The sequence below is a fragment of the Macrotis lagotis genome, chromosome X, assembly GCF_037893015.1.
Source record: "Macrotis lagotis isolate mMagLag1 chromosome X, bilby.v1.9.chrom.fasta, whole genome shotgun sequence".
In the NCBI taxonomy this organism is placed as follows: Eukaryota; Metazoa; Chordata; class Mammalia; order Peramelemorphia; family Peramelidae; genus Macrotis; species Macrotis lagotis.
In genome coordinates, this window is record NC_133666.1 from 642,352,658 (window position 1) to 642,377,975 (window position 25,318).

The window sequence follows — 25,318 nt, forward strand, 5'->3', positions numbered from 1 at the left end:
AAACTGGCTACCTTTGCTCTAAATGCTGCCAAATAATATGGAAGCAGAAATCCGTGTCTATCATCCGCTGAAAGACAGTCATTGATTTGCCCACTGCCGGTTGGATAAAATGCAAAACGCGACTTACCGGCATTGAAAGTAACAATTCAACTCACAACTGCATTTATAGATTTATTTCATATTCATCATCTTTGTATATACATTATTCTAACTAAACTGGTCACTTAGCTATTAACTTTATAAGATCATATGTCATGTTAGTAGCAGACCATCTTCAGATAGTTAACTGAAGCTACAAGCCCCACTTTAGGAAAGATCCAAAACAAACTCTAGATAATCTTGGTCAAACAAGTGTTCTGACTTGAAAAAATGAGCTTCCCTGGCTGACATCCAGATGACAATTATTCTTGGGTTTCCTGTTGATGTTTAGGAAAACAGCTTTTAAAAAAACCCCCAAAACTTAGCCAATAAAATTCTTAACTTCCTAGTATTTATTGTTGCCAAATGTACTCCTTTGAAGGAAATGTTATTCACATTATTTTCCTATGCCCTATTCTGATTCTACATAATTTCCAACTTTACTTTTTTCCTAACCCTTTTCATATAAACTGTCAAGAGTTACTGGGTTTGGGGCAGCTAGGTGGCACAGTGGATAGCACCAGCCCTGGAGTCAGGAGTTACCTGGGTTCAAATCCGGTCTCAGACACTTAATAAATACCTAGCTGTGTGGCCTTGGGCAAGCCACTTAACCCCATTTGCCTTGCAAAAATCTAAAAAAAAAAAAGTTACAGGGTTTATGTTATGAAGCATTCAACAGTGCCTCAATTCTTTCAAATTCTGCTAATACACAACTATTTACATGTATACAAGGTTTTTAATGTCTACAAAGTATTTCTTTCACAATTACCCACTAAATAAACTGAGGCCCAGAATTATATTCAAAGTATAGTCAGGATTCAGAATTACTGGCCAAAACTACAAAGGACCTTGGATCATTCAATTCATACCACTGCTTATGAGAAATTCACAATAAAATGATTAATAAATAATCAACCACTGTTCCTGAAATGACCCCATTCCATTTTTTGGACAGCCCTAATTGTTCAATACCTCTATATAGTTTTCCCTTTGGGGAATGAGTAGAACAAATCCCTTCAAACACTTGATTATACTTGTTTTGCCATTCCCACATCTCACCCAGGCCATAGGGTCAAAAAACAATTGAAAAGCAACTTAAAAGACTGTCTAGCCCAGCCCTTACTGTCCAGAGAAAGAAACCTAAAATCCACCAGCAGATTTCTGCCTGTGATCATGCAGTGATCTCTTACCCTGGTGTCATGCTGCCGTCAGAGCCTCTTTCTACTCAAAAAGGGGCTTGCTTGAGAAGGGGAGAGAAAGGTTTACTTCCTAAAGGGAAAACCTTGCTGTGGTGAACACTTGATGTGGTCCAATATTCAATTCCCTGCCTCTTCATTTAAGTCACAGCTCCACTGCTTCTTGTCCAAAGGAAAAATAAGAATTCTTATAAGACTGTCTTTTATGACAGATGAAAGGAATTAATAAAATATGAATTCTTACTGTAAAAACTTAATGTAATGTAAAACTGGTCCCCACTAGAGCCCCCTAGAGACAAAGGATTTTTCCCACTTTACAAAGCAGTAACATAAAAAAGGAAGGCCCTCTCAAATAAAACAGTTGTTAGTTACTAAATTAAAACTGATACTCGATCATTCTAATAAGCCAAGTCCTAATTGAGGCAAATGTGGGCTAGTAGTGTAAGGATGCATTAACTCTTTATCTTCATTCAGTTCAATGCCTGAACCAAACAGTGAAATCCTAGGAATGTCAATGGAAACACTTTTCCATGAAAAAGAACATTGTACTGAGGAGCCTAGTGTGTTGGGTTTTTCTTTGCAAGGCAATGGGGTTAAAGTACTTGCCCAAGGTCACACAGCTAGGCAATTATTAAGTGCCTCAGACTAGATTTGAACTCGGGCACTCCTGACCCCAGGGCTGGTGCTCTATCCACTATACCACCTAGTGTGTTGATTTTGAGAGAGATCAGTTTACTTCTCTTTACTCCTGAGAGCAAAGTGCCTTGCCACCCTATTTCAGCAAATTGTTGTGAATACCAAATGAGAGAATGTAACAGTGTTTTGTAAATTATATACAGAAGGCATATCCCCTGTATGGAAAGTGAGTCTTCAGGGTCATGACTTCACTTCGCTGTCAAAAACACTAAGAATCAACATCACTATTCCTTGCTTGGGGAAATAAACATGCCAAGGAGTTTCCCTACAAAACTTTTTAAAAATAGCTGGGGTGAAAAGGTGAATTGGTTTTATTTCAAAATCCCAAACAATCGATAATAATGAATTCTGCTTGTGGAGTACTATAAGAAAAATAATTTTGTCCAATCTGGCTCATTGGTCCTGAATGCATCTTGCCATGATAAGATCATTTCAAACAGTGCTCCCAGAAGGAACTCATCCTGGAAGCTGAATGAATGCACACTGTTCTTTTTTCCCTGTGGAGGCTTCTTTATTTTGTGGTAAATGCCACTGGTGAACATACACAACAAGGAAAAATTCACTTTCACACACAATCTGGAAGCATTTTGGTCTGGAAAACAAATTCAACATAACTGAAACAGGCCTGAAAATTTTCAAGTATTTATAAATAAAGTTTATCTCTAAGAAGAGTATAATTGTTCTATGTCTTCTATTTTCGTGGGTGAACATATTTTCTTTTATGACTTTGCTGAGATATATAACAAAATGAGGATAGGTTAGAAAAGCTGTAGAGGCTTGACTACAGTAATAATTTTCCCTTCTTCATGTAAAATCACATTGATAGTAAATTATCTTAAACTATCAGAGAGATCCTCAAAACAACTTATGTTTTAGTAAAAAGGTATGTATACCATGAGCAACATTAAAAACTTAAAGCATTCATTTCTTTTCCTTAGATGACGAACATTTTGATTGACTTTCTCCCTAGGGTCTTTTCATTCCAGTGTACGTACCTGCTACAAATTGTTGTACAGTTAGAGATTACTCATTAATTTGTACATAGTATAAAGCTATTTCACCTCACCAACATAAGATCCTGCATTATAAAATTAAGTTAATAAAAACTTCAATAAAATCAGAAACTTCCTTTTACCTGGAATTTTTTTTTTGAGTTGGATTACTTAATTCAAGAAATCAAATGGCTAAAGCCAGAAACACGACTTGCTGTTTTAATTAGAATGTGCAAAAATGTCTCAGTATTGCTAAAATGCTAAAAAGAAAAAAAATTCATGTTTAGGATCTAATCTCCATCATTAAGAAACTTGGGAAGTACTTTTATTTTAGATCCTCAAGCTTTAAAAAGCAGAGGACTTAGCCACCAAAAAAAAGTCATTCTAGTATCTGCAGCATACAAATGTCCAACACCTAGGAAAGGGGATTAACTGAAAGCAGTACTGGGGTCCTTAGAAAGCTGATCACTAATTTCTTTTGACTGATTTTATTCATGTACTGTCATACTTGCTATAAAAAAGTAGCAACCTAAAAAACAGACTCAAATGTTGATTACAAAGTGGCTCAGTTTCATGCAAAAAAATACACCAGAAGGTTAGTTATCTTATTAGTCTAACAGAAGCCTAAAGGAAAAAGTAATTTCTTCCTTTGTTGGCCTAATTGAATCAATGAGCCAACATTTACCCCAGTGTGTCTCTCAGTATGTGACAAAAAAAAGAGGATTAAAAGATACAGTTCAAATGCTGCCCTTCGTCTCTATGACCTAGTCTAGTGAAAAAAAGGCCATCAGTGTATTAGGAAAATTGTTATGAAAGAACATGAACAATGGCACAGGAAGCTTTAGATGGGTAATCATCTACAACAGGGATGTCAAACTCCAAGAACAAGACTACTGATCCATACAAAAAGATTTCTGTGGGTCACATAAAGACATAGTTTTTAAAATGTAGTATTTATCTGTCTTATTTTTACTTATTTTGTTAAGTACTTCCCAATTACATGTTAATCTGGATCAGGCATATACCGAGGAATGCTATGGGTTCAATGGGTAACATGGTTGCATTTTTGAGACCTAATCTACAGTACTACATGTCAATAAGATCAATGAGGATCCTCTGAGGTATTCAACCAGTATTTCACAATGAAGACAGTGCTTAAGATCCCAAAGTTTGAGCTAAGAATTCATCACTTAGACTTTTTTACAACTCCAGTAGCAGGGGACAGGATTAAGACTGACCTTATGGGCTAATCATGATTTATTAGGATCTTTCAAAATGTAGTAATTATTAGAAAGCTGACAGGACAAAATATACTTATACCTGTAGTGGAACCAAATCCATGGAAGAATTGGTTGCTTTACTGTTACTTTCATTACTCAGAACCTAAGGTCCAAAATCTCATTTCCGGTCAAAATGTTTTGCTCATTTGTGTGTTTTTTTAAAAAACCAAAGCTCAGCCTATAACCATTCATCCAACAGGGGATTCATGATTCTGAATAATATAAGAACATATTCAATATAGCTCAATCATTTCTATTAGGAAATAGAAAAAACAAACTTGCAGTTTTCTTGATTCCCTTCTATTTTTCCCTGATTATGATGCTACTACACAAAACTGCAAAGTGACTTATTCCTACTGCATACAGAGATATATTAGGCAAATGTTTGCTATTACCAATAGATCTTTGTATTGAAACACTTGAAAGCAAAGGCTTTAGATTTAAGAGGAAGTCAGAGGGCCCAGGACAAAGAAATATACACATTTACAAAATCATCTGTAGAAAGTGCAAAATCCTTTCTTATAAAAACAAAGCTTCATTTGGCAGCATCTGTCTGCCAAATCTCCCAATTTAACCTCAGAGAATGACAGCGTATAAGTCCTGGGGAAAGAATTGTTTTAAAGCACCAATTAACATTTCCTTGTGTACCTTTCATTAATCAGGAATATCTGGATTGATACTCCCCCATGCTGCTGATATCACTTGAAGCATCAAAGAGAAAAATATTCTACTTTCTCCTGCAAAGGAAGAGGAGGAGATAAACTTCCTTCTATGGATGTGAGCCAGTGCAACTTGAGAATTTCAGGTCAAAGAATCAAGCTGAACATGCCCAGCAACAAAATCAAATGATGCATGCCCAAATTGCAAACAGAATGAAAACTCCAGTCTGTTGATTTAAAGGTTTTTTTACATTTGTTGAAGAACACAAATGGATTGTCAAAATGCCTTAGGAAACTACTTGGTTTTTCCTTATATTTTAAGACTATCTGAAGTACTATTCATAATTATTAAGAAAATTCTTTTGAGTACTGACCCTTCTTTGATTAAATTTAAATCCCTTCATTTTGACAATCTATAGAAACCATTAAAATGAGGTCACCAATTCCTTTGACCAACCAAACCCTTTACAACATATGTTATAGTTGTGACCTAGACATGTTTAAGTAGTGCAATGCAAACTTTGGTTTCTAGACTCAGGCACAATCCTTGCCCATGATACCACAAATAGCTGAATGCCAAGCCATGAAGAGTATACCTAGAAATTTAAATTTTTCAAAAAGGATCTCAAGTACCTTCATTGATAAAGTAAAGATGTTAACTTAGAAACACATGGCTTCAGAAAATTAAGCACAGAAAAGTAATACTGGCCACAATTTTCCTATCAACACAATCCTCCAGTGTCAAACTCCCAGACAACACAGCCAGCAAAGATCCCCCTCTCCTGGAATCTGAAAGGTTACCTTTCACCAGAACCCCAAACTCTTACAGGCACACTCCCTGCTGCCAGTTTCCTATGGAAGGTGCTCCATGCATAAGAATGTGTTTAGCAGAAGATAATGTTTGTATCATTGACAATCATGCACCTTCCCATCTGCAGGAGAAGTACATTCTATGATTCTGAATTCACTGGTGCGTCAGAAGTTTCTGATACTGCTTGGGGGAAAAGTAATCTCTTAACAGTCTTTAGCTGTCTTCTAAATTCTATACATCATAATGATTTAAACTGTATGTGTTTGGATAGTTTTGCCTGTTGTACTGAAAATGATCTGTGAAGATGCTGGTTCGACCATAGTGATAGTCCCCATGCTGAGGGAAAATAATTCCATTCTGAGATTTCTCTGGTGTGTTCCGATGGTGATCAGGATTTCCAAGGTCTCCAGCTACTACAGGCAGAAGATGCTTCTTGGCCTCTTGATTTGCATCATACTTGGTCTGGAAAGTAAAAAGTCAGATGAAATACTCAACATCTTTTCACATAATATTTGCTTATTGCTAAATTCAAAAGCTTAATGATTCAGAGATAAAATTCAAGAATATTGGTATTTTCAGAAAGAGGCAGACATTATGGACATTAAAGAGTCCAAAAAAAAAAAAAAAGCTTTCCAATAAATAGCTACCAGTCTGTGTTTATTTTCCTGACTATTAAAATTCCCAATTATTGGTAAAACAGATAATGAACAATGTGTTTACTTCTGAGCACATCTAAGCACATTTCTTGGTAGAACTTGGGATAAAAAAAAAATGGAGAGGAACTATGCCATTTGAGATTCAATTAAGGAAATAATGTTTGGCCCAAAGAAGAAACTTGGGAACATGATCACTATTTTTAAATATATCAAAAGTTCCTTTCTGACATAGAGCTAGAAATTGAGTCTCAGAGTTAGGAAGACTTCTGTTCAAGTCCAGCCTATTCATCCTGGCTACAGGACTTTAGGCAGGTTCCTTAAATTTTAAGCAAGTCTTTAAGGCAAGAGTTGTCTCTTTGTATTGGTAGAGGAAGTTTCTTCAATGAATTTTCCTTATACCAACAAAGTTACAGAGACAGAACTCCCTTCTATCCCTCAAAAAAACAGTTTATTATAGCTTGCTCCAGAAATAAATATAAAAGACAGCAGTTAGAAAATTAAATTGAACCCTCTTTTTTTTTGTTTGTTTTTTGCAAGGCAATGGGGTTAAGTAACTTGCCCAATGTTACTCAGCTAGGTATTTATTAACTATATGAGGCCAGATTTGAACTCAGGTTCTCCTGACACCACAGCCAGTGCTCTATCCTACTGTGCCACCTTAAATAAGCCCTCTTGTTGAGTACTGAATTTTCTGTCACTGGAGTTGTTAAAACAGAATGACTTATTGGGGTAAATCATGCTTTGGCTAAGTACTGAAATGGAAAAGCTCTGAAGGTATTTTAAAGTAAAATTCTAAAATTCTATGAATGCTGAGGGTATAAATGATCTGGTCATTTTTTCCAAAGGAAAGAGAGGACTGCAGAACAGGATCTCCCTTTACACTCAATTCAGACAATTTAAACATTAAATGAATAACTGGTGAAGAGAAAAGAATGAATTCTCAATTTTTGATCCTTGAGTATTCCAACCAAGGGGGCAGTTGAGGAAGTGTTTGCCAACCACAGATTCTTTTTTTAAAATTTTTTTTATTTATCTAAGGCAATGGGGTTAAGTGACTTGCCCAAGGTCACACAGCTGAGGCTGGATTTGAAGTCAGGTCCTCCTGACTGGTGCTTTATCCACCTAGCTGCGCACCAACCCCAGATTCTTAATCCTATTTTTTTTTTAGATTTTTACAAGGCAATGGGGTAAAGTGGCTTGCCCAAGGCCACACAGCTAGATAATTATTAAGTATCTGAGGCTGGATTTGAACTCAGGTACTCCTGACTCCAGGGCCGGTGCGCTATCCACCACGCCACTTAGCTTCCCCTTAATCCTATTTTTCACAGGAATAAAAGAAAATGATCAAATCTTAACATTAATGACAGACTAATCTGAGCTGGATTCACAACTTAGACACTTACCTTATTATACAAGAAGACCCCTAAGATAGCTGTCATCATGCCCAAAACATTAGTGCTGGTCACTGGGTTGCGTAGCATTATGAGGGATACTGTGATAACCATGATCCTTTTTGTAGCATTTGCAACAGAATAACTCAGTGGGCTGATCAGGTTAAGAATACTAAAAGCAATGACATTCTGTGCAAAGTTACAAAATCCACTGATTATTAGCAGCATTAATGTCCAGGGCCACTGGGAAATCGAATTCTACAGAAAGGAAAATAAAAAACCACAACACTGTTTTACTTCAAAGTCATAAGATTGATCTACAATGGAAAAACAAGATTGTTACACTGCTATAGGAAGTGTTATACCACCTGGAAGCATTGACAAGTACATATATAGAGCTTGGTAGGGTGATAAATATCTTTCAAATACCTCATTCTACCTTTAGAACTTTAGAATTAGTACAAATACTATTATTTCATCTTACAAATGATGGAACTGAAGCATAGAGGAAAAGATAACCTATGCAAAGTTAGGTGCTAGATATCACACTTGCACCCAAATCTTCTGACAAATCCAATGTTCTGGTTCCCGTATGAAATACATTATTTATGTGAACACAACAGCTGATGGAGATTGGGACCCAGCAGCTCAATCAAAGGAGCCTTGGAAGGACAGATGTCCTATGAGATCCCTTCACAGAATTTATTACAAATGAGGTTGGATCCCAGTCTTTCTAACTTAGGTTATGGAGGAAAAATGCTTGGATGGTTGATGGTATAAGAGTCACTATATCTTTAAGATAGAAGCACATGATTGATGTGCTCTATGAGGATAATTATGACCAGTTCTTCCTATTGTCTTCATAAAGAGAATCTCAGTATTAGAAGGAACTTCAGAGGTTTACCTATATTATCAACACTGAAAAGTCGTCATCAAGGTTTATAAAAAGGTAGCTTATTTCACTTATGTAGAAGTGATAGAAAATTTTTTTTCTTCTTAAATCCTTTATTGGATTTCTTCTTAAATCCTTTATTGGATTTAAGACAAGTACCTTTAGCTACAACTTTTAGAAATGAAGGATACAATGCCCAAAAACAAAATGGAAAGACTCAGGACAAAATGGAAAGGTAAGTTTTAAAGAAGAAAAACAAAAAAACTTTTGTTTTTCTTCTTTGAAAACTAACAAAGCAAAGATGATTAGACATAAAGAAGGTGACCAAAGGATCAGACCTGGGATGTAGGCAGGTAGCTGTTGAACTTTCTGGTTCCTGTGATCATAATTCTACCTCTCAACAGAAACCCCAGACTTCCCTTTCACTTCTCTGCTCTCAGGACTTTCTCTTACTTTTTTTTATGGTTTCAGTTTATACTGGGGATTATATTTAGAGAAGAAAGAAGTTTAGCTAATCCCTCCATTCAGATGAAGATCTGTTCCTTATCTTTAGTTTAGTGAGCTTTTCAAAGTTTAATTTCCTTTGCTACAACTTTCACATCCTTCAAATACTTGAAAAGGGCTATAATGTCCCCTTTAGTCTTCTGTTTCTCCAGTATGATCATCCCAGATTTCATCTTCTAAAAGATCTATCTGTAACTTTCTTCTATATGTAACATTTCTTGTCAAAGTCTTTTCTAAAATGAGGCACCTAAAACAAAGTGGTAATGTATATATGCTACCTTAAGATTCATTTGATCTAAAAATAATTCTGAACACCATGCTATGATTATCTCCATTTTTAGAGATAAGAAAATTGAAGTTCACAGAAGTTATGTGATGGGCCATGGTAACAAAGCTAGTAAATGTTTGAGGCAAGAGAAACTCAGCTCTTCTTTCCACACAGTCTCCTAAGTGAACACAGTAGGATCACAGGAAAAGAATTAAAAAGACTCTATTAACAAGTCTAATTCTCTCATTTAAAAAATAGGGAAACATGGTCAAGAGAAGGCAATGTGCCCAGCACACAGTCACAAACCTTATTCCTGGCAAACCTGAAACAAGCACCAGGGTCTCCTTGTTCCAAGTTCTGACATCTTTCCACTATGCTAGGTTGGTTTCAACTAAAAAAAGTGTTCAGATCAGGCAGTGGTTAACACTGATGCAATTATACTGTCTATAATAACAACAGTTCTACAGACAGAAGCATTTTCCCATTAGTTTAACAAAGGCATTCAAATTCAAACTTTTTGCCTTCTCGCACAGAAATGACTATTAAAATAAACCCTCCTTCATAAAGTTCTCAAACATAAAACAAAGGTAAAGAATTTAAAAACAGAACAAAGTAAGATAAGCTTGCCTAATATTACACTATCTGGGTACATAAATAATATCTACTAACATATATTCCCTATCCTATTTCCTTATTTCAAAAATGGCCTTCATGTTAGGGGGTACCTATAAAAGAAGACATATTCAAGTTGATATTATCCATAAATAATCCTCAAATAGTCAAAGAGTTAGGATGTGTAGGCTACTGTACTAGCAATGAGTGTAGAGATGACTTAAAACATTTCAAACCACTGAAAATCTACCATTTGCCTTTAGCTTTAGAATGCACTTTGGAATTTGTAAGTCCAAATGAATATATTCTGGGGCAGGTAGATGAGATGGCATAATGGATAGAGGACTGAAGTCAGGAGAACCTAAATTCAAATCTGGCCTCAGATACTTAATACTTAGTAGTTGTGTGATCTTGGGCAAGTCATTTAACCCCGTTGTCCCACAAAAAACAAAGTAAGTACATTTAATATTCTGGGAACTCACTTTAAACAGGGAAAAGCAGTATATCTGACACTTGGTGACTGTATGTGATTATGACTATATTATTTAACTTGAGCCTCATTTTTCCTCATCAGTGAAATGAGGATTAGCATTTGCAAAACCCATGTCAAAGGACTGTTTTGAGGCTTACATGAGAAAATGAAAAAGAAAATTTTGTAAACATTAAAGCACTAGACATCAGTTATTGTTATGGTTGGTATTATCCTAAAATCAAGTAACAGTCATGGTGAAGATGTAATTGAAATGCAGCTAGAAGCAGCCTCAGCTTTTCCCACCATCTCTCATAAAAGCATCATGGTATATTTGGATTGGAAGCTTGGAGATCATCTTTCAAATACTGGTGCTGCCACTATCTCTCTGGGAAATATTGGGAAAATAATTTTAGCATCTGTGAAATCAGATATAAATGATCTTCAAGGTCCTTTATAATTCTGACATTCCATGGTTCTATCACAGATAAACTTTCTATAAAAGCACCTGAAAAGAATGTTCTTAAATTATAGGTATGACCAGCTAGAAAGAAAAATATTGAGGAAAAAAAGAAAAGTCACATGGTTATAAGAGGCAATTCAGAGAAAAGGGAAAAGCTAATTAAAAAAGAGAAAGAAGCAGAATGAAAAGAAATGCAGCAGCTCAAATTGGTAATTCAGCACTACCAGTATAAGCAATGCCACCAAAGAGAGTAAAGAGAGAAAAAAAGAGATAAGGACCGATTTGCACAAAAATCTTTAAAGTAATTCTTTGAGGTGAGAAAAAATTGAAAATTGAGGGTGATCCTATCAACTGGGGAATGACTTAATCAGTTGTGATAATGATATATAACCATAATTGAATACTAATATACTTTAAGAAATGGTGAATATAAGAGGTGAAGTCAAGATGGCAGAGTAAAGGCAGGGACATGTCCAAGTTTTTCCCCCCAAAACTCTCCAAATACCTTTAAATAATGACTCTATACAAATTCTATAGTGGCAGAACCCACAAAAAGACTCAGTGAAACAACTTGTCAGCCCAAGACAAAGTAGAAGATCAACAGGAGGGGTGTATGGTGCCAAAGTGAGAAATGAGGGGTGGTTAGGTGGTGCAGTGGGAGTCTGGTGTACCTGAGCTCAAATCTGGCTTCAGACACATAATAATTACCTAGCTGTGTGGTCTTGGGCAAGCCACTTAACCCCATTGCCTTGCAAAAATCTAAAAATTAAAATTAAAATGAGAAAAAAGTGAGAAATGAGCACAGTGAGCCTAGGATATGCCAGAGCAAACTGGTCCCAGCAATCCAGGAGCAGGAAGCAAGGTGATTAGGTCAGTGGCAGTTTCCAGACCCTCAGCCCAGAGATTGCCAAGGACAACTTGGAAGTTTAGCAGTAAAAGTCTGCTGCATTGTGGCGAGAGTGGAGCATAGGCCAGCACAGTACTCAGCCATGCAGATCCAACCCCAGCAGACCAGAAAGAATCCATGGGAGCCCCTGAATAAATAAACAGAGGCAGCTGCTTGCAAAGCTCTGGGTCCACAGATAGTAAGGGGGTCAGATTACAGGGGTCTCTTTGCTATCACCGAGGCAGTATTTTGTTATGTTGTCCATACTCTGATATGGGTAACAGTTTCAAGAAGAAGAAAAACAATACCACAATTGAGTTTGCTGCCATAGGGGAGTAGAGGACCCTCCTCACAGTTCCAGGAAAGAAAGGAGGGCTTGTGTTCATCCACAGATTAGTCAAAATCTCTGCTTAGAATGTAAGACCTTGGAAGGATTGAAAGCTTGCAGATGCTTAGAAATATCTCTGAAAACAGCTGCAAAACCCCCAAAAGCTTGGGACAGTGCAACAGCCACTCTGGAAACAGAGACCTACCTTAGCAAAGAGTTAAAAATCAAATCATAGGCTGAGGAAATGAACAAACAACAAAGAAAAAATATCTGACCACAGACAGTTACTATAGTGATAAGGAAAATCAAAATACACACTCAGAAGAAGATATAATCAAAGCTTCTACATTCAAACCTCCAAGAAAAGAACAAACTGGTTTCAGGCTACGGAAGGAGCTCATAAAAGATTTTGAAATTCACGTAAGGGAGGTAGAAGAAAAATTGGAAGAGAAATGAGAGTGATGTAGGAAAATCATGAAAACTGAGTCAGCAGCTTAATGGAGACAGAAAAAAATAACATCTGGGAAGCCCAAAAGGCAACAAAAATGTGCATACCCTTTGATCCAGCAATACTATTATTGGGTCTATACCCTGAAGAGATGATGAAAAAAGGTAAAAACATCACTTATACAAAAATATTCATAGCAGCCCTGTTTGTGGTGGCAAAGAATTGGAAATCAAGTAAAAGTCCTTCAACTGGGGAATGGCTTAGCAAACTGTGGTATATGTATGTCATAGAACACTATTGTTCTATTAGAAACCAGAAGGGATGGGAATTCAGGGAAGCCCGGAGGGATTTGCATGAACTGATGCTTAGTGAGATGAGCAGAACCAGAAAAACACTGTACACCCTAACAGCAACATGGGGGTGATGATCATCAACCTTGATGGACTCACTCATTCCATCAGTGCAACAAGCAGGGACAATTTTGGGCTGTCTGCAATGGAGAATACTATCTGTATCCAGAGAAAGAATTGTGGAGTTTGAACAAAGACCAAAGACTATTACCTTCAATTGGGGGGGGGGGGGGGAAGAGGTCATCATATTATGTAATTTCGCTATCTCTTATACTTTATTTTTCTTCCAAAAATCCAGGGAGAAGAGGAATGCCTTAAAAAACAGAATTGGGGGCAGCTAGGGGGTGCAGTGAGTGGATAGAGCACCGGCCCTGTAGTCAGGAGTACCTGAGTTCAAATCCGGCCACAGACACTTAATTACCTAGCTGTGTGGCCTTGGGCAAGTCACTTACCCCATTGCCTTGCAAAAACTAAAAACAGAATTGGCCAAATGGAAAAGGAGATAAAAAAAACTCAATACAGAAAATAATTCTTTAAAACATAGAACTGAGGAAAAGGAAGCTGATGACTTTGTGAGAAATCAAGAAACAATAAAGCAAAACCAAAAGAATGAAGACAATGTGAAATAGCTCATTGGAAAAATAATACAGAAAATAAATCCAGGAGAGATTTTAAAATTATTGGACTACCTGAAAGCCAAGATCAAAAAAGAGCCTAGACTAAATATTTCAAGAATTTATCAAGGAAAACTATCCTGGTATTCGAGAAGCAGAAAGTAAAACAGAAATTGAAAAAAAATCAACTGATCACCTCCTGAAATGAAAACTACCAGGAATATTGTAGCCAAACCTCAGAGCTCCCAGGTTAAAGAGAAAATATTGCAAGCAACCAGAAAAAAAACAAGCCAAACACCACAATCAGCATAGCATAGCAGTTTCTACATTAGGGGATCATAGAGCTTAAAATATGATACCCCAAAAGGCAAAAGAGTTTGGATTACAAGTAAGAAACAGTCAGTCAGCAAAACTGAACTTATTCTTTCAGTGAAAAAGATGGACATTCACTGAAATATGTAACTTTCAAACTTTCTTGATGAAATGACCAGAGGTGAAAAAAAAGTTTGATTTTCAAATATAAGATTCAAGTGAAGCATAAAAAAAGATAAACAGGAAAGGCAAATCACAAGTGACTTAATGACACTGAATTTCTTATACTTTTGAATGGGAAGATGTTATTGACAATATGAACTTTTCATTTATTAGGGCAGTTAGAAGGAGCATATATTAACAAGGTACAGATAGGAATTGAATTTGAAGGCGTAATGTATTAAAAAGATGGAGGTGCTGGGAGAGAAAGGAATGTACTAAGAAAAGAAATGGAAAGGCAGAATGGGGTAAAATATTTCACATAATAGGCAAGAAAAAACTTTTGCAGTGGAGTAGAAAAACATACCCTACAGAAAAATAAGAGAGAAAATTATATTGGGGGGGGAGGTATAGTGATAGAAGAGAGGGAAGATCCTGGGAGGGGGTTGTCAGATGCAAAACACTTTTGAGAAGGGAAAGGGTCAAAAGAGAGAAAGAATAGAATAAATAGGGGTAGGGGGAAATAGGATGGAAGGAAGTACTAAGCAACAGCAACTGTGGGAAAAAAATATTGAAACAAGTTTCTCATCTAAAGACCTCATTTCTCAAACATAGAACACTGAGTCAAACTTATAAAAACAAGAGCCACTCCTCAATTGATAACAAAAGACATGAACAGTTTTCAGATGCAGTTGAAGAAGTTGTGAAATGATTCAACAATTCTGTAGAGCAATTTGGAAGTATGCCCAAAAGGCTATAAAACCATGCCTACCCTCTGATCTAGCAGAGCCACTGCTAGTTCTCTGTTCCAGAACAGATGAAATATAGGAAGAAAACAATCTCTGTGTATAGGGATAATTATAGCAGCTCTTCTGGTGGCAAGGAGCTGGAGACTGAGGGGTATGTCAGCAGTTGGGGAATGGCTGAATAAATTCTGGTATGTAATTGAGATGAAATGCTGTTCTGTTACGGGAAATGATTAAACAGAATACTCAGTAAAAACTTATCCCAGCAGATGCAATGAGAAATGTACCTTATACAAAGTAACAGCAATATTGCAGGATAATCAGCTGCAAATGGCCTACCTTTTCTCAACAATACTGTGACACAAGAGAACTCTGAAGGACTCATGATAAAGAATGCTATCCATCCCAAAAACAGAGCTGATGATATCTGAATACAGACTGAAGGAAGTTTTTTCTTCACTTTATTGTTCTTGAGGTTTCTCTTTTTTCTGGGATTAGGTAGGTGGGTTATGTTTACTTTTACAATATGACTATTGTAATAATGCTAAAAATAAATAAAAATTTGTATTGTTAAAAAAACCTGCACATACTCTTTTAGGGGAGAAGATTGACATTCAATGAAATAGGGGACTTTCAAACTTTCCTGTTGAAACAACCAGAGCTGAACAGAAAATATGATCTTTAAATATGAGACACAAGTGAAGCATAAAAATTTAAACAGGAAAGACAAAACACAAAGACTTGATGATGATGATGAACAAATTATATACATAATAAATGGGAAAATGATGCTGAAAATTCATACGAACTTTCTCATTTATTAAGGAAGTTAGAAGGAGCATGTGTAGACAAGGCAGAGGTGGGAGTTGAATTTGAAGGTTTATAAAAAGGAATAATGGGGGAGAAAAAATATACTGGCTGAAATGAAAAGGGAGTGGTAGAATGGGCTAACTTATTTCATATAAAAGAGGCAAGAAAAAGCTTTTGCAGTGAGTGAGTGAGTGAGAGAGGACCAGTAAGTTGAGGGAGAGTTGAGTGACCCTTACTCTCTTCACAACTGACTCAGAGAAAGAATCAAATACACGAGAAATTTGGTATAGAAATCTATCTTACCCTAGAGAAAAATGGGAGAGTAAGGAGATGGGAGAAAGGGAGTGGGGTGGGGAGAGGTTAATAGAAGGGAAGAAAAACTGTGAAAGGTAGTTGTCAGATGCAAAACACTTCTGAGGAGGAAAAGCATGAAAGTGAGAAAACAGAATAAATGTGGGTGGGGAGAATAGGATGGAGGTAAATATAGTTAGCAATAGTTAACTGTGAGAAAAAAATTTGAAAAAGTTTCTGATAAAGGACTCATTTTATCAAACAAAGATAACTGAGCCAAATTTATAAAAAAATAAGAGCCATTTTCCAATTGATAGATGATCAAACTATAACAAGAGCTTTCAAAAAAGATTATCAATGTTATCCATGACCATATTTTAAAAGTCTTAACTCACTGCAGATTGGAAAAACGGAAACTAGAACAATTCTCAGGTACTACGTTATATCAAGTGGATCGGCTAATAGGACAGAAAGAGAAAATGACAAATATCGGAGAGGATGTAGGGAAAATGAGATATTAATGCACTATTGGAGGAGTTGTGAAATGATTCAACGATTCTAGTAATTTGTATGCCCCAAGGGCTATAAAAATATGCCTGCCCTTTGACCTAGCAATGGCACTATGAGGTCTATATTCTAGAAGAGATGAAAAACAGAAAGGAAAAGGACCTTTACGTATAAAGATATTTATAGAAACTCTTTTCTGGTGGCAAGGAACTAGAGACTGAGGGAATGCCCATTAGTTGAGGAATGGCTGAACAAACTATGATTATAATGGCATGTTTTTCTGTAATAAGAAATGATGAACATAATGTTCTCAGTAAAACCTGGAAAGACTTATGAGAGCAGATGCAATAGAAAATGTACTATATATATATAATGTTACAGCAATATTGTAGGATTAGTTTTTTCCAAAAATGCTGTAAACCCAAGTCAACTCTGAAGAACTTATGACGAAGAAAACAATCCATCCCCAAAGACAGAGCTTATGGTATCTGAATACAGACTGAAGCATACTTTTTTTTTGGGGGGGGGAGAAGAGGGAGCTATGTTTACTTTCACAACATGACTACTATGATATTATTTTGCATGCCTACATATTTTTTACCTCTATCAAATAACTTGCTTTCTCAATGAGGGGGAGTGAGGTGGAAAGGAGGAAGAAAAGGAATTCAAATTTTTAAAAATGAAATGTTCTTGTTTATATATGTGACTGGGGAATGATGAAATGAAGTATATGTGTGTGTATATATGTATATATACACACATGTATATATATATATGTGAAGAGCACGATGATTTCAGAAAAATCTGAAAAGATTTACATGAAGTGATATAAAGGTGAACAGAAGCAATGCTTAAAAAGTGACAGCAATGCTGTATAATGATCATCTATGAATGACTTGGTTATTCTTAGAAATACAATGATCTAAGAAAACTCCTAAAGATTCGTGAAGAAAACTGTCATTCACCTCCAAAGAAAAAGACTGATGAAATCTAAATGCAGATAGGAGCATACTATTTTTCACTTTCTTAATTTTTTTGTATTTTTGGGTCTATTTTTCATAATAACAGTATTAATGAAGAGAGAGAAGGGAGGAAGAGAATTTGGAACCCCAAATTAAAAAAACAGAATGTTAAAAATTGGTTGTACATGTAATTGGAAAAAATATTATTCACAGGGCCAAAAGAATGTCTTTTTTGACAGCTGCATCTAAATATGTTAAGAGAACACTAAATTTCATTACTTCTCTTATTGGAAGAGTCAATAGAGATGAAGATATTAACAAAAGAAGATGATAAAACAAAGAAATTGAAAGGCATATTTCTCAAAATGCAGACTCCCAGAAAGGCTCATCAATACTAAGTGGAGGGTACTAACTGCAAGGCCACTTCCTCTTTGGCTTCTACTGAATGTAAAACAGTATTATCAGTAGGTGTGATCAAACATACAGCATGAAGAAAAATAGAAGCTGATTTCTTTCTCAACTGTGCAGAAATATAAGGCATAACAAAGAGTTCTGTGTTAAGAGGGCAATTTATCAGATGCCAAAAACTTTAGAAAGCTCAACAAAAAGTGATAATTCCAAAAACAAAGAATCTATTTTGGAACTAGTAAGAAAAACGGATTCTTTGCTTTGGACAACTTACCAGGTCATTCTCTACTAGGAAAGAAGAAAGGTCAACCAAAACCCATGTGGGGATCATAAAAAAGACAGCATGACATCCAAGTATGTTCAACAATCGAAGATGATGGATCCTTGAATCTCTAAGCACCTGAAAAAACAAAATTCTTTAAGTAACTAATGAATCTTTTCCAAAGTAGAATTTTTAAAAATCAGAATGACAGAGATGAGTGGGAAGGAACCTCAGAACTACTCTAGCATGTACCTGAAAAGGAATTTTCTTGCATGTATTCTTTAGTGACCAAAACTCCACTACAAGAATCCAAGGAATGCATCAGCAACTGCAGCCACCTGCTCTATCCCCAGTCAGCTCAAAATTGAGTTAAGTTTTCCTTTATATCAAACCTCCATCTGCCTCTCTGTAATTTCCATTTCTGCCACCAGTTCTTCCAAAAAAGAACAAAACTAAATCTTCAACTACTAAGAGTAGCTACCACGTAAGATTTATTATTCTCCATTTTCAACATTACCAGTTCCTTCAATTAATCCTCCTATGGTATGATCTTCAGTACTCTTACCAATCTGGTTGTACTAAAATTTGTCATGTTATTTTTCAAATGAGGTCTTTGGACCTGAACACAACAGCCCAGAAAGGACCTGATTTGGGGGCAGAAAAAAAAAAGCAGATTCATTATCTTCCTCATTATGAACCTTTAAATGTTTTAATGAAGTGTCATATCACACTATCATCCAACAAATATTTACCAAGTACTTAACATATCAAGTTGTGCTTCATGGAATTTACAGACTAATAAGAGATACACACACATCTGTGTATTGACATAATAACTTAAAGTATGTGAAGAACTTTAAACATATAGACAAATAATTCTGTTACTTTGGTGGTAGTAGTAACTATTTTATAGATGAGAAAAGTAAGACTCAGAGGTTCAAAAGATTTGGCTACAGTCACAAAGCTGGAAAGTATCTGAGACAAGATTAAAAATAAGGTCATTCTGATTCTATTTCTAGTACCCTATGAACAAACCCATGATACCTATTTAATGAAACTATTTAGCCATATACAAAGTATTACATATTGCCAAAAGAACTAGGCATTTACTATTCTCTGAATGAACAATTCAATATACAAGTATGACACCCAAGGAAATTAATAATCGGTATAGTTTTTCTTAACCCAGGTAAGTGAACTTAGTTTTTTGTTTTAAAATTTGTTATGTTCTGATAATTTTATGAAAATAAAATTGGTTTCCCATATATTTAACTTCACAAATTTAAACATATGATTCTGAGAATGTGTTTGGAGGTTCTGACCAATTACTAAAGAAGTCCACCTGTCCACAACACAAAAAGTATAATGATGACTGCTTCATAACATATTAGAGGTTACAAAATACTTGACTCACAAAACTCTCTGAAGCAGATAGTGCAAATATTATTATTATCTCTATTTTCAAAGATGAAGCCAAGGGCAACTGGGTGGAACAGTAGATAGAGGATCAGTTCTGGAGTTAGGGGAACCCAGTTCAAATATGACTTCTCATTGACTTGAAAAAAAAATATCAAAGATTAGAACAGGTAAAGCACCTACTTTAATAGTTTTACTCAGGGTCACAAAACACTTAAGTATCAAAGCCACCATCCAACTCATCTGTCTGCAGTCAAGTTCAGTATTCTTTCCATTCTAAATTTTGCCTTTTTTGCATTAACCCAGCCTAACTTGCCACACTAACAGATAATAGACTTTTGGCAAAGTCTGCTTTGAAGACTATAAACTTTGTCAGAGGAGAGTTCAGGTCTTATTGATATCTCCTATAATACGCAATAACTGGATAGTTAATGCTTAATGTTTGCTGAATTTAAATGTTCATCATTTAGAACAGGGCTGTCCAATCTTACTTTTAAAAGTTTTCATTGAAACAACAGACAATATATTTTGATTTGTCATTTTAGTGAGAGCTCTTTGGCAGCTCAGCTTCATTTACTAAAGGATTTAGTAAACCCATAGGGGCTACATAAAATTGCACAACAGACCGAATTTTGGACAGCACCAATTTAGAATATTACCAACGATATTGAGTAATAGGAACTCACATTCATAGAGCACTTTACAATTTAAAAGATGCTTTCCCATTCACTATTTCATTTGATCTTGACAAGAGCAATGGATTATAGGTCATGCAAAAATCATCATCATTTTCTAAGTCAGAAACTTGAGGTTTAGAGATACACTAACTCACCCTCAAAGAGAGAATGAAGCAAAATTCATTACTTCATTTTTAACTCTGGTGCCCTTTCTACCACATCAAGTTATGTTTAAAAAAAAATATCCATCTGAAATCACTAAGATCTTTCCTATCTGTGGGCTTTCCAATATCCTGCCAGTGACTGAATGAATACCTTTTTGGAGAATATATTCTGAAGGGAAAAGCAGAGGGTCGCTGCCAGCGCACTGATGAGCCCCCACATATCAAAGGACAACTCAGTGACTGTGGCCAACAAGACACCGCTGATGATGGGGATCAAGGATAAATATACCTGAAAGAGGAAGAATGGAGAAGCAACTTCACTGTAGGTGCAGTTATGGTGGCCATACTGTTATGCACATGATAAATCTAATTAACACTGAACTGTGACTAACAGAGTACACACTCCTAAGGAAAGGTTTCCAACACTCCCCTCCCCTCCCCCACTTTGCTTTCAGCTCAAAAATACAAATTAGTCAATCCAGTTAAGTCCAGTGCTCCAGGATTTTAAAATTCCTTCCCAGAAAAATTTTTGTTCAAAATTTTCTTTGTTTAGTATTTTAATTTTCCCCAGTTACATGTTAAAACAATTTTAATGTTCATTTAAAAAACTTTTGTTTCAAATGCTCTCCTTTCCTCCCTTCCCACCCTGCCATTGATAAAGCAATTTCATAGATTATAAATTGAAGGCATACAATATATTTTCATAATAGTCACGTTGTGAAAGAAAACAAGATTCCCTTGCATTAAAAACTGCAAGAAAGGGGCAGCTAGGTGGTGCAGTGGATTAAAGCACTGGCCCTGGAGTCAGGAGTACCTAGGTTCAAATCCGGACTAAAACACTTAATGATTATCTAGCTGTGTGGCCTAGGGCAAGCCACTTAACCCCATTTGCCTTGCAAAAATCTAAAAACAACAACAACAACAAAAAAAAACTGCAAGAAAAATAAAAACTTTAAAAAATTATGCTTAAATTTGTTTTCTGAAAACTATTAGCTCTTTCTCTGAGAAAGGACAGGATTTTTCAATATAAGTCCTTCAGAGTTGATCTGGTTCTTTATATTAAATAAGCCTTTCACAGTACTTTGCATCAGCTCTTGTCTTTCCAGGTTTTTATTGGGAGGTTCCTGTTCATCGTTTCTTATAGCAGAACAGCATTCCACCAGAATCACAACCTACAATTTATTCAGAAAAGTTATTTTTCTGCAAAGGAAATGAAGAATTCTCACATACTTTTGTAACAGCTAGACATCACACTCTATTGTCATACAATAATTTCAAAAACAATTCAAGAGTGTCTTATCTTTAATGAGCATAATAATAACCAACACTGATTAAGTGCCTGCTCTGTGCCAGGCACTTTACATACAATAGTATCTCATGATCCTCATGATAACTCTGTGAGCTATGTGCTATTTTTAATCTCCTTTTGACAGGAATTGAAGCAGAAAGTAGTTAAGTTGCCCAGGGTAACACAGCAGGTTTATGAAGTTAGATTTGAACATTAAGTCTTCCTGATTACAGGTCACACTCTATCCACTACACCATCTAGATACCCAAGAGCTGCTCCTCTCTAGTAAGAAAAACTGAACCAACTTTATGTAAAATCTCCTTAAACTTCTACAGGGATCAGACTCATTGGGAGCTTTGGAACATTTTCTAGGTAGATTCCTGTTGGATGAGGCTGCTGATAATTGACATCAGGGCAGTCCAAAATATAGTTTATGCAGCCTGCCTGTAGGTTTACTAAATGCTTTAGTAAAGGAAGCTGAATTACTGAAGAGCTCTCAATGAAATGGTAAATCAAAATATGTAGTCTACTGTTTCAATAAAAACTTTTAAAAGTAAGATTAAACAGGCTAGGATTACATAACAGACATTTACACTTCTTGATTTAGAAGTATCTTCTCATACCAGGACTTCTAGAAAGAGGCTAAAGAAGCAGGTCTCTAAGTTCCTTGGTAGACTCCATGGAAATCTATTGTGAAAAAGGGCTATCCTTTCTGTGCAATGAAGTTTAAACTCCCTCCCTCATGTAAGCACAAGGCCCTATGCAATGTTAGGGTATAATGTACAGTGAAGAACACTAGGCTAGGAGTATAGGGATCCCAAAGCTCAACTCTATCATTAACCAGCTGAGTGATCCTGGGCAAGTCAATTCCTCAATCTAGACCTCAGTTTCTTCTTCTATAAACTAAATCAATCGAACCAGATATCCTATAACTCTTAAGTGGAATGAGCCACATCAGAAAGCAGAGCAGGCTAACCTGATAAAGGCAGGTCTTCCTCTAGAGACTAGATGACCTCTGAAGGTCCTGGTCATTCTATCCTGAGAATGTGTGATTCAATGACTTCTAAGATCCCTCACAACAGCAGCAATGTCTTAATCTAAGCAATCCTGAGTGATATGGTTTTATGGTATAAAGGATCAGTCAATCAATCAATCAACATTTATTTATCAACTGTTATGAGCCAGGTACAAAGGATAAAAGACAAGGCAAAAGATAGCCTTCAGGGAGGAATATGACAAAATAAATCCTTACATTATTTTATTTGTTTGTTTTTTGCAAGGCTATGGGGTTAGTAACTTGCCCAAGGCCACACAGCTAGGTAATTATTAAGTATCTGAGGGTGAATCTGAATTCAGGTCCTCCTGACTCCAGAGCTGATGCTCTATCCACTGCATCACACAGCTGCCCTAGAATGCAGATTAAAGTGACTAAATATTTAAAGGAGATCAGTCAAAGGTGACCTAATTTTCTGTGAGATGGTCTAAGATCTAGAACATTGTTTGACTATGAGCTACATAAAACACAGAAGTTACAAACCACTGATTTTTTCCAAATCTTCAATTTCTCAATTCTGACAATTTCAGTTGAAGAGCACCAAGACTAGATTTACTTAGAATAGCACTTTGGCCCTTTAACTAGTCCTATTGACCAAGTCAGAAAAAAAATTGTTTGTACAGGGATGTGTTCTCAGCATTACTGGTTACAATACACATCATTTTCACATCTCAAGACAATAATCCTGAGCTCTGTTTCAACTGGCTTTTATCTATTCCTGAAGACCAGGAACTCATTCCTGGTTCCCTGAAATTACCTGTTTGGTTCTCTCACCTACATAACCAATTGGAAACTGCCTCGCTTGCTTATAGGGAGGGGAAGGGGGTGTGTGGCAAGGTTGGGTGCCAAGTTCCTGCAGCACAGTTTCTACTCAGAAACTGAGAAGATTGAGCTGGAAGGACCCTGGGAGATCATCTTGTCCCTTCTGACAGGAGGAAAAGCAGATCCAGATTGAGGAAGTTACTTTCAAAAAGTCAACCTCCAAGGTAGTGGAGAATCTCCACAGCCACTGGCTTCAGCCTAGAGCTATTTGGGTTGTCCCATGCTGCCACGTCTGAGTGCCCAGTAACTAACTGCCCATTTTACCTTGGTGCTCTGCTTCTCCTTCATGATGATCCGGGACAGCAGCACCACCCAGATTGGCATGGTTGCCTTCACTACAATGGAAGGAGTTTGAGGATGGGGTTTGGGGTGAGCTTAGGTGTTTTAAAAGATACCAAATGATGTGTTAGAGGGGCCCCTTCCCACACACCCAATGAGGCTCCTCCCAACCAACCGTCCCTCTAGCAGATTTCCTCTTTTCAACTACCTCTGAGTCTTCTCTGGCCCACATGTGGGTAACCCAAGGCCCGAGCACTCTCTCCTGGGTCCGGCTTCAGACCCTGACACTCCCCTTCCCTACTCTTAGCCCCCTCCCCGGATGTCTGTCTCCCCGGCTCCATCTGCTCGGAGCATCCCTGTGGCCCCCGGCCCGGGCAGAGGCCATTCCCGGGCAAGCCCCAGGCTCTCCACTGTCCTGCCTGTCCTCAGTCCGCACCGGCCCGGGCGGCCCCTTCCACGCACCGTCCGCTTTGGGGAGACAGAGGCCCGGGTCCAAAACTAGGACGAACCTGGCCCGGGCCCCGGCCCCCGGCCCTGCCCGCCCCCCGGGCCCGGCCCTGCTCGCTCCCCGCTCCCCGCTCCCCGCTCCCCGCCCCCCGGCCCTGCCCGCCCCCCGGGCCCGGCCCTGCCCGCCCCTGCCCGTCCCCCGCCCCCCGGCCCTGCCCGCCCCCCCCCCCCCCCGTCCCCCGGCCCTGCCCGCTCCCCGCTCCCCGCCCCCCGGCCCTGCCCGCCCCCCGGCCCTCCCTCCCTCCCCTGCTCCCCATCTCCTGGTCGCCAAGGCCAGGGCGCCCCCTCCACCCCCCACTTCCTTCGGAGCAGGCCCCTCCCCCTGGAGCTCAGCCGGGTTCCTGTGCGGCCCGGGCCCGGGGCTCCCCTCCGCCCCCCGCGCCCCCCGCGGCCGCCCCCCGGGCCTCACCCGTGTGCGCGTAGGACACGGGCACCTTCCAGATGCTGAAGTGGGCCGACACGGAGGCGAAGTACTTGCCGAAGGCCAGCGGGAGCACGTAGCGCGGGTAGAAGCGGGGCGGCAGCGGGTCCGCGGCCGCCGCCCCCGGGCCGGCGCCGGGCCCCGGGCCGCGGGCGGGCGGGATGCGCCAGGCCCGCAGCAGCGGCGGGAGCCCCGCGCACAGCGCCAGGATGTGGCACAGCGACACGGTCACGGGGAAGGGGAAGCCGCTGAGGATGATCTTGTTCACCACGTTCCCGCCGGCGCTCAGCGCGTACCACAGCAGGCACAGCGCCGCCACCCGCGCGCCCTCCCGCGCCCCGGCGCCCCGCGCGCCGCCCGCCGGCCCGCCGCCCGCCGCCGCCGCCGCGGGCCCCGCCGCCGCCGCCGCCGCCATCCTGCCGCTCCGGCCCGGCTCGGGACGCCGCGCGCCGGCCGGGGGCGGGGAGGGGCCGGCCCGGGGGCGCGCGCCGAGCCCGCGGGCCCCGCCCCCGCCGCCGCCGCCGCGGCCCGGTTGGTCGGAGGCGCCGCTACGTCAGCGCGGCGCGCGGGGGGGGGGCGC

At 38.6% G+C, this 25,318-nt stretch overlaps 1 protein-coding gene across 1 annotated transcript; it reads right to left on the minus strand.

Annotated features, from left to right (window-relative positions):
• Nucleotides 1-163: 163 nt before the first annotated feature.
• On the minus strand, nucleotides 164-25,153 carry SLC35E1 (solute carrier family 35 member E1). The gene is made up of 6 exons (XM_074204393.1): nucleotides 24,727-25,153; nucleotides 23,796-23,866; nucleotides 20,519-20,656; nucleotides 18,123-18,248; nucleotides 7,832-8,077; nucleotides 164-6,234 (listed from the first exon to the last, which is right to left on the minus strand). Exons 1-6 carry the CDS (start codon nucleotides 25,151-25,153, stop codon nucleotides 6,004-6,006), a joined length of 1,239 nt encoding a protein of 412 aa, XP_074060494.1. The 3' UTR covers nucleotides 164-6,003.
• Nucleotides 25,154-25,318: the final 165 nt, after the last annotated feature.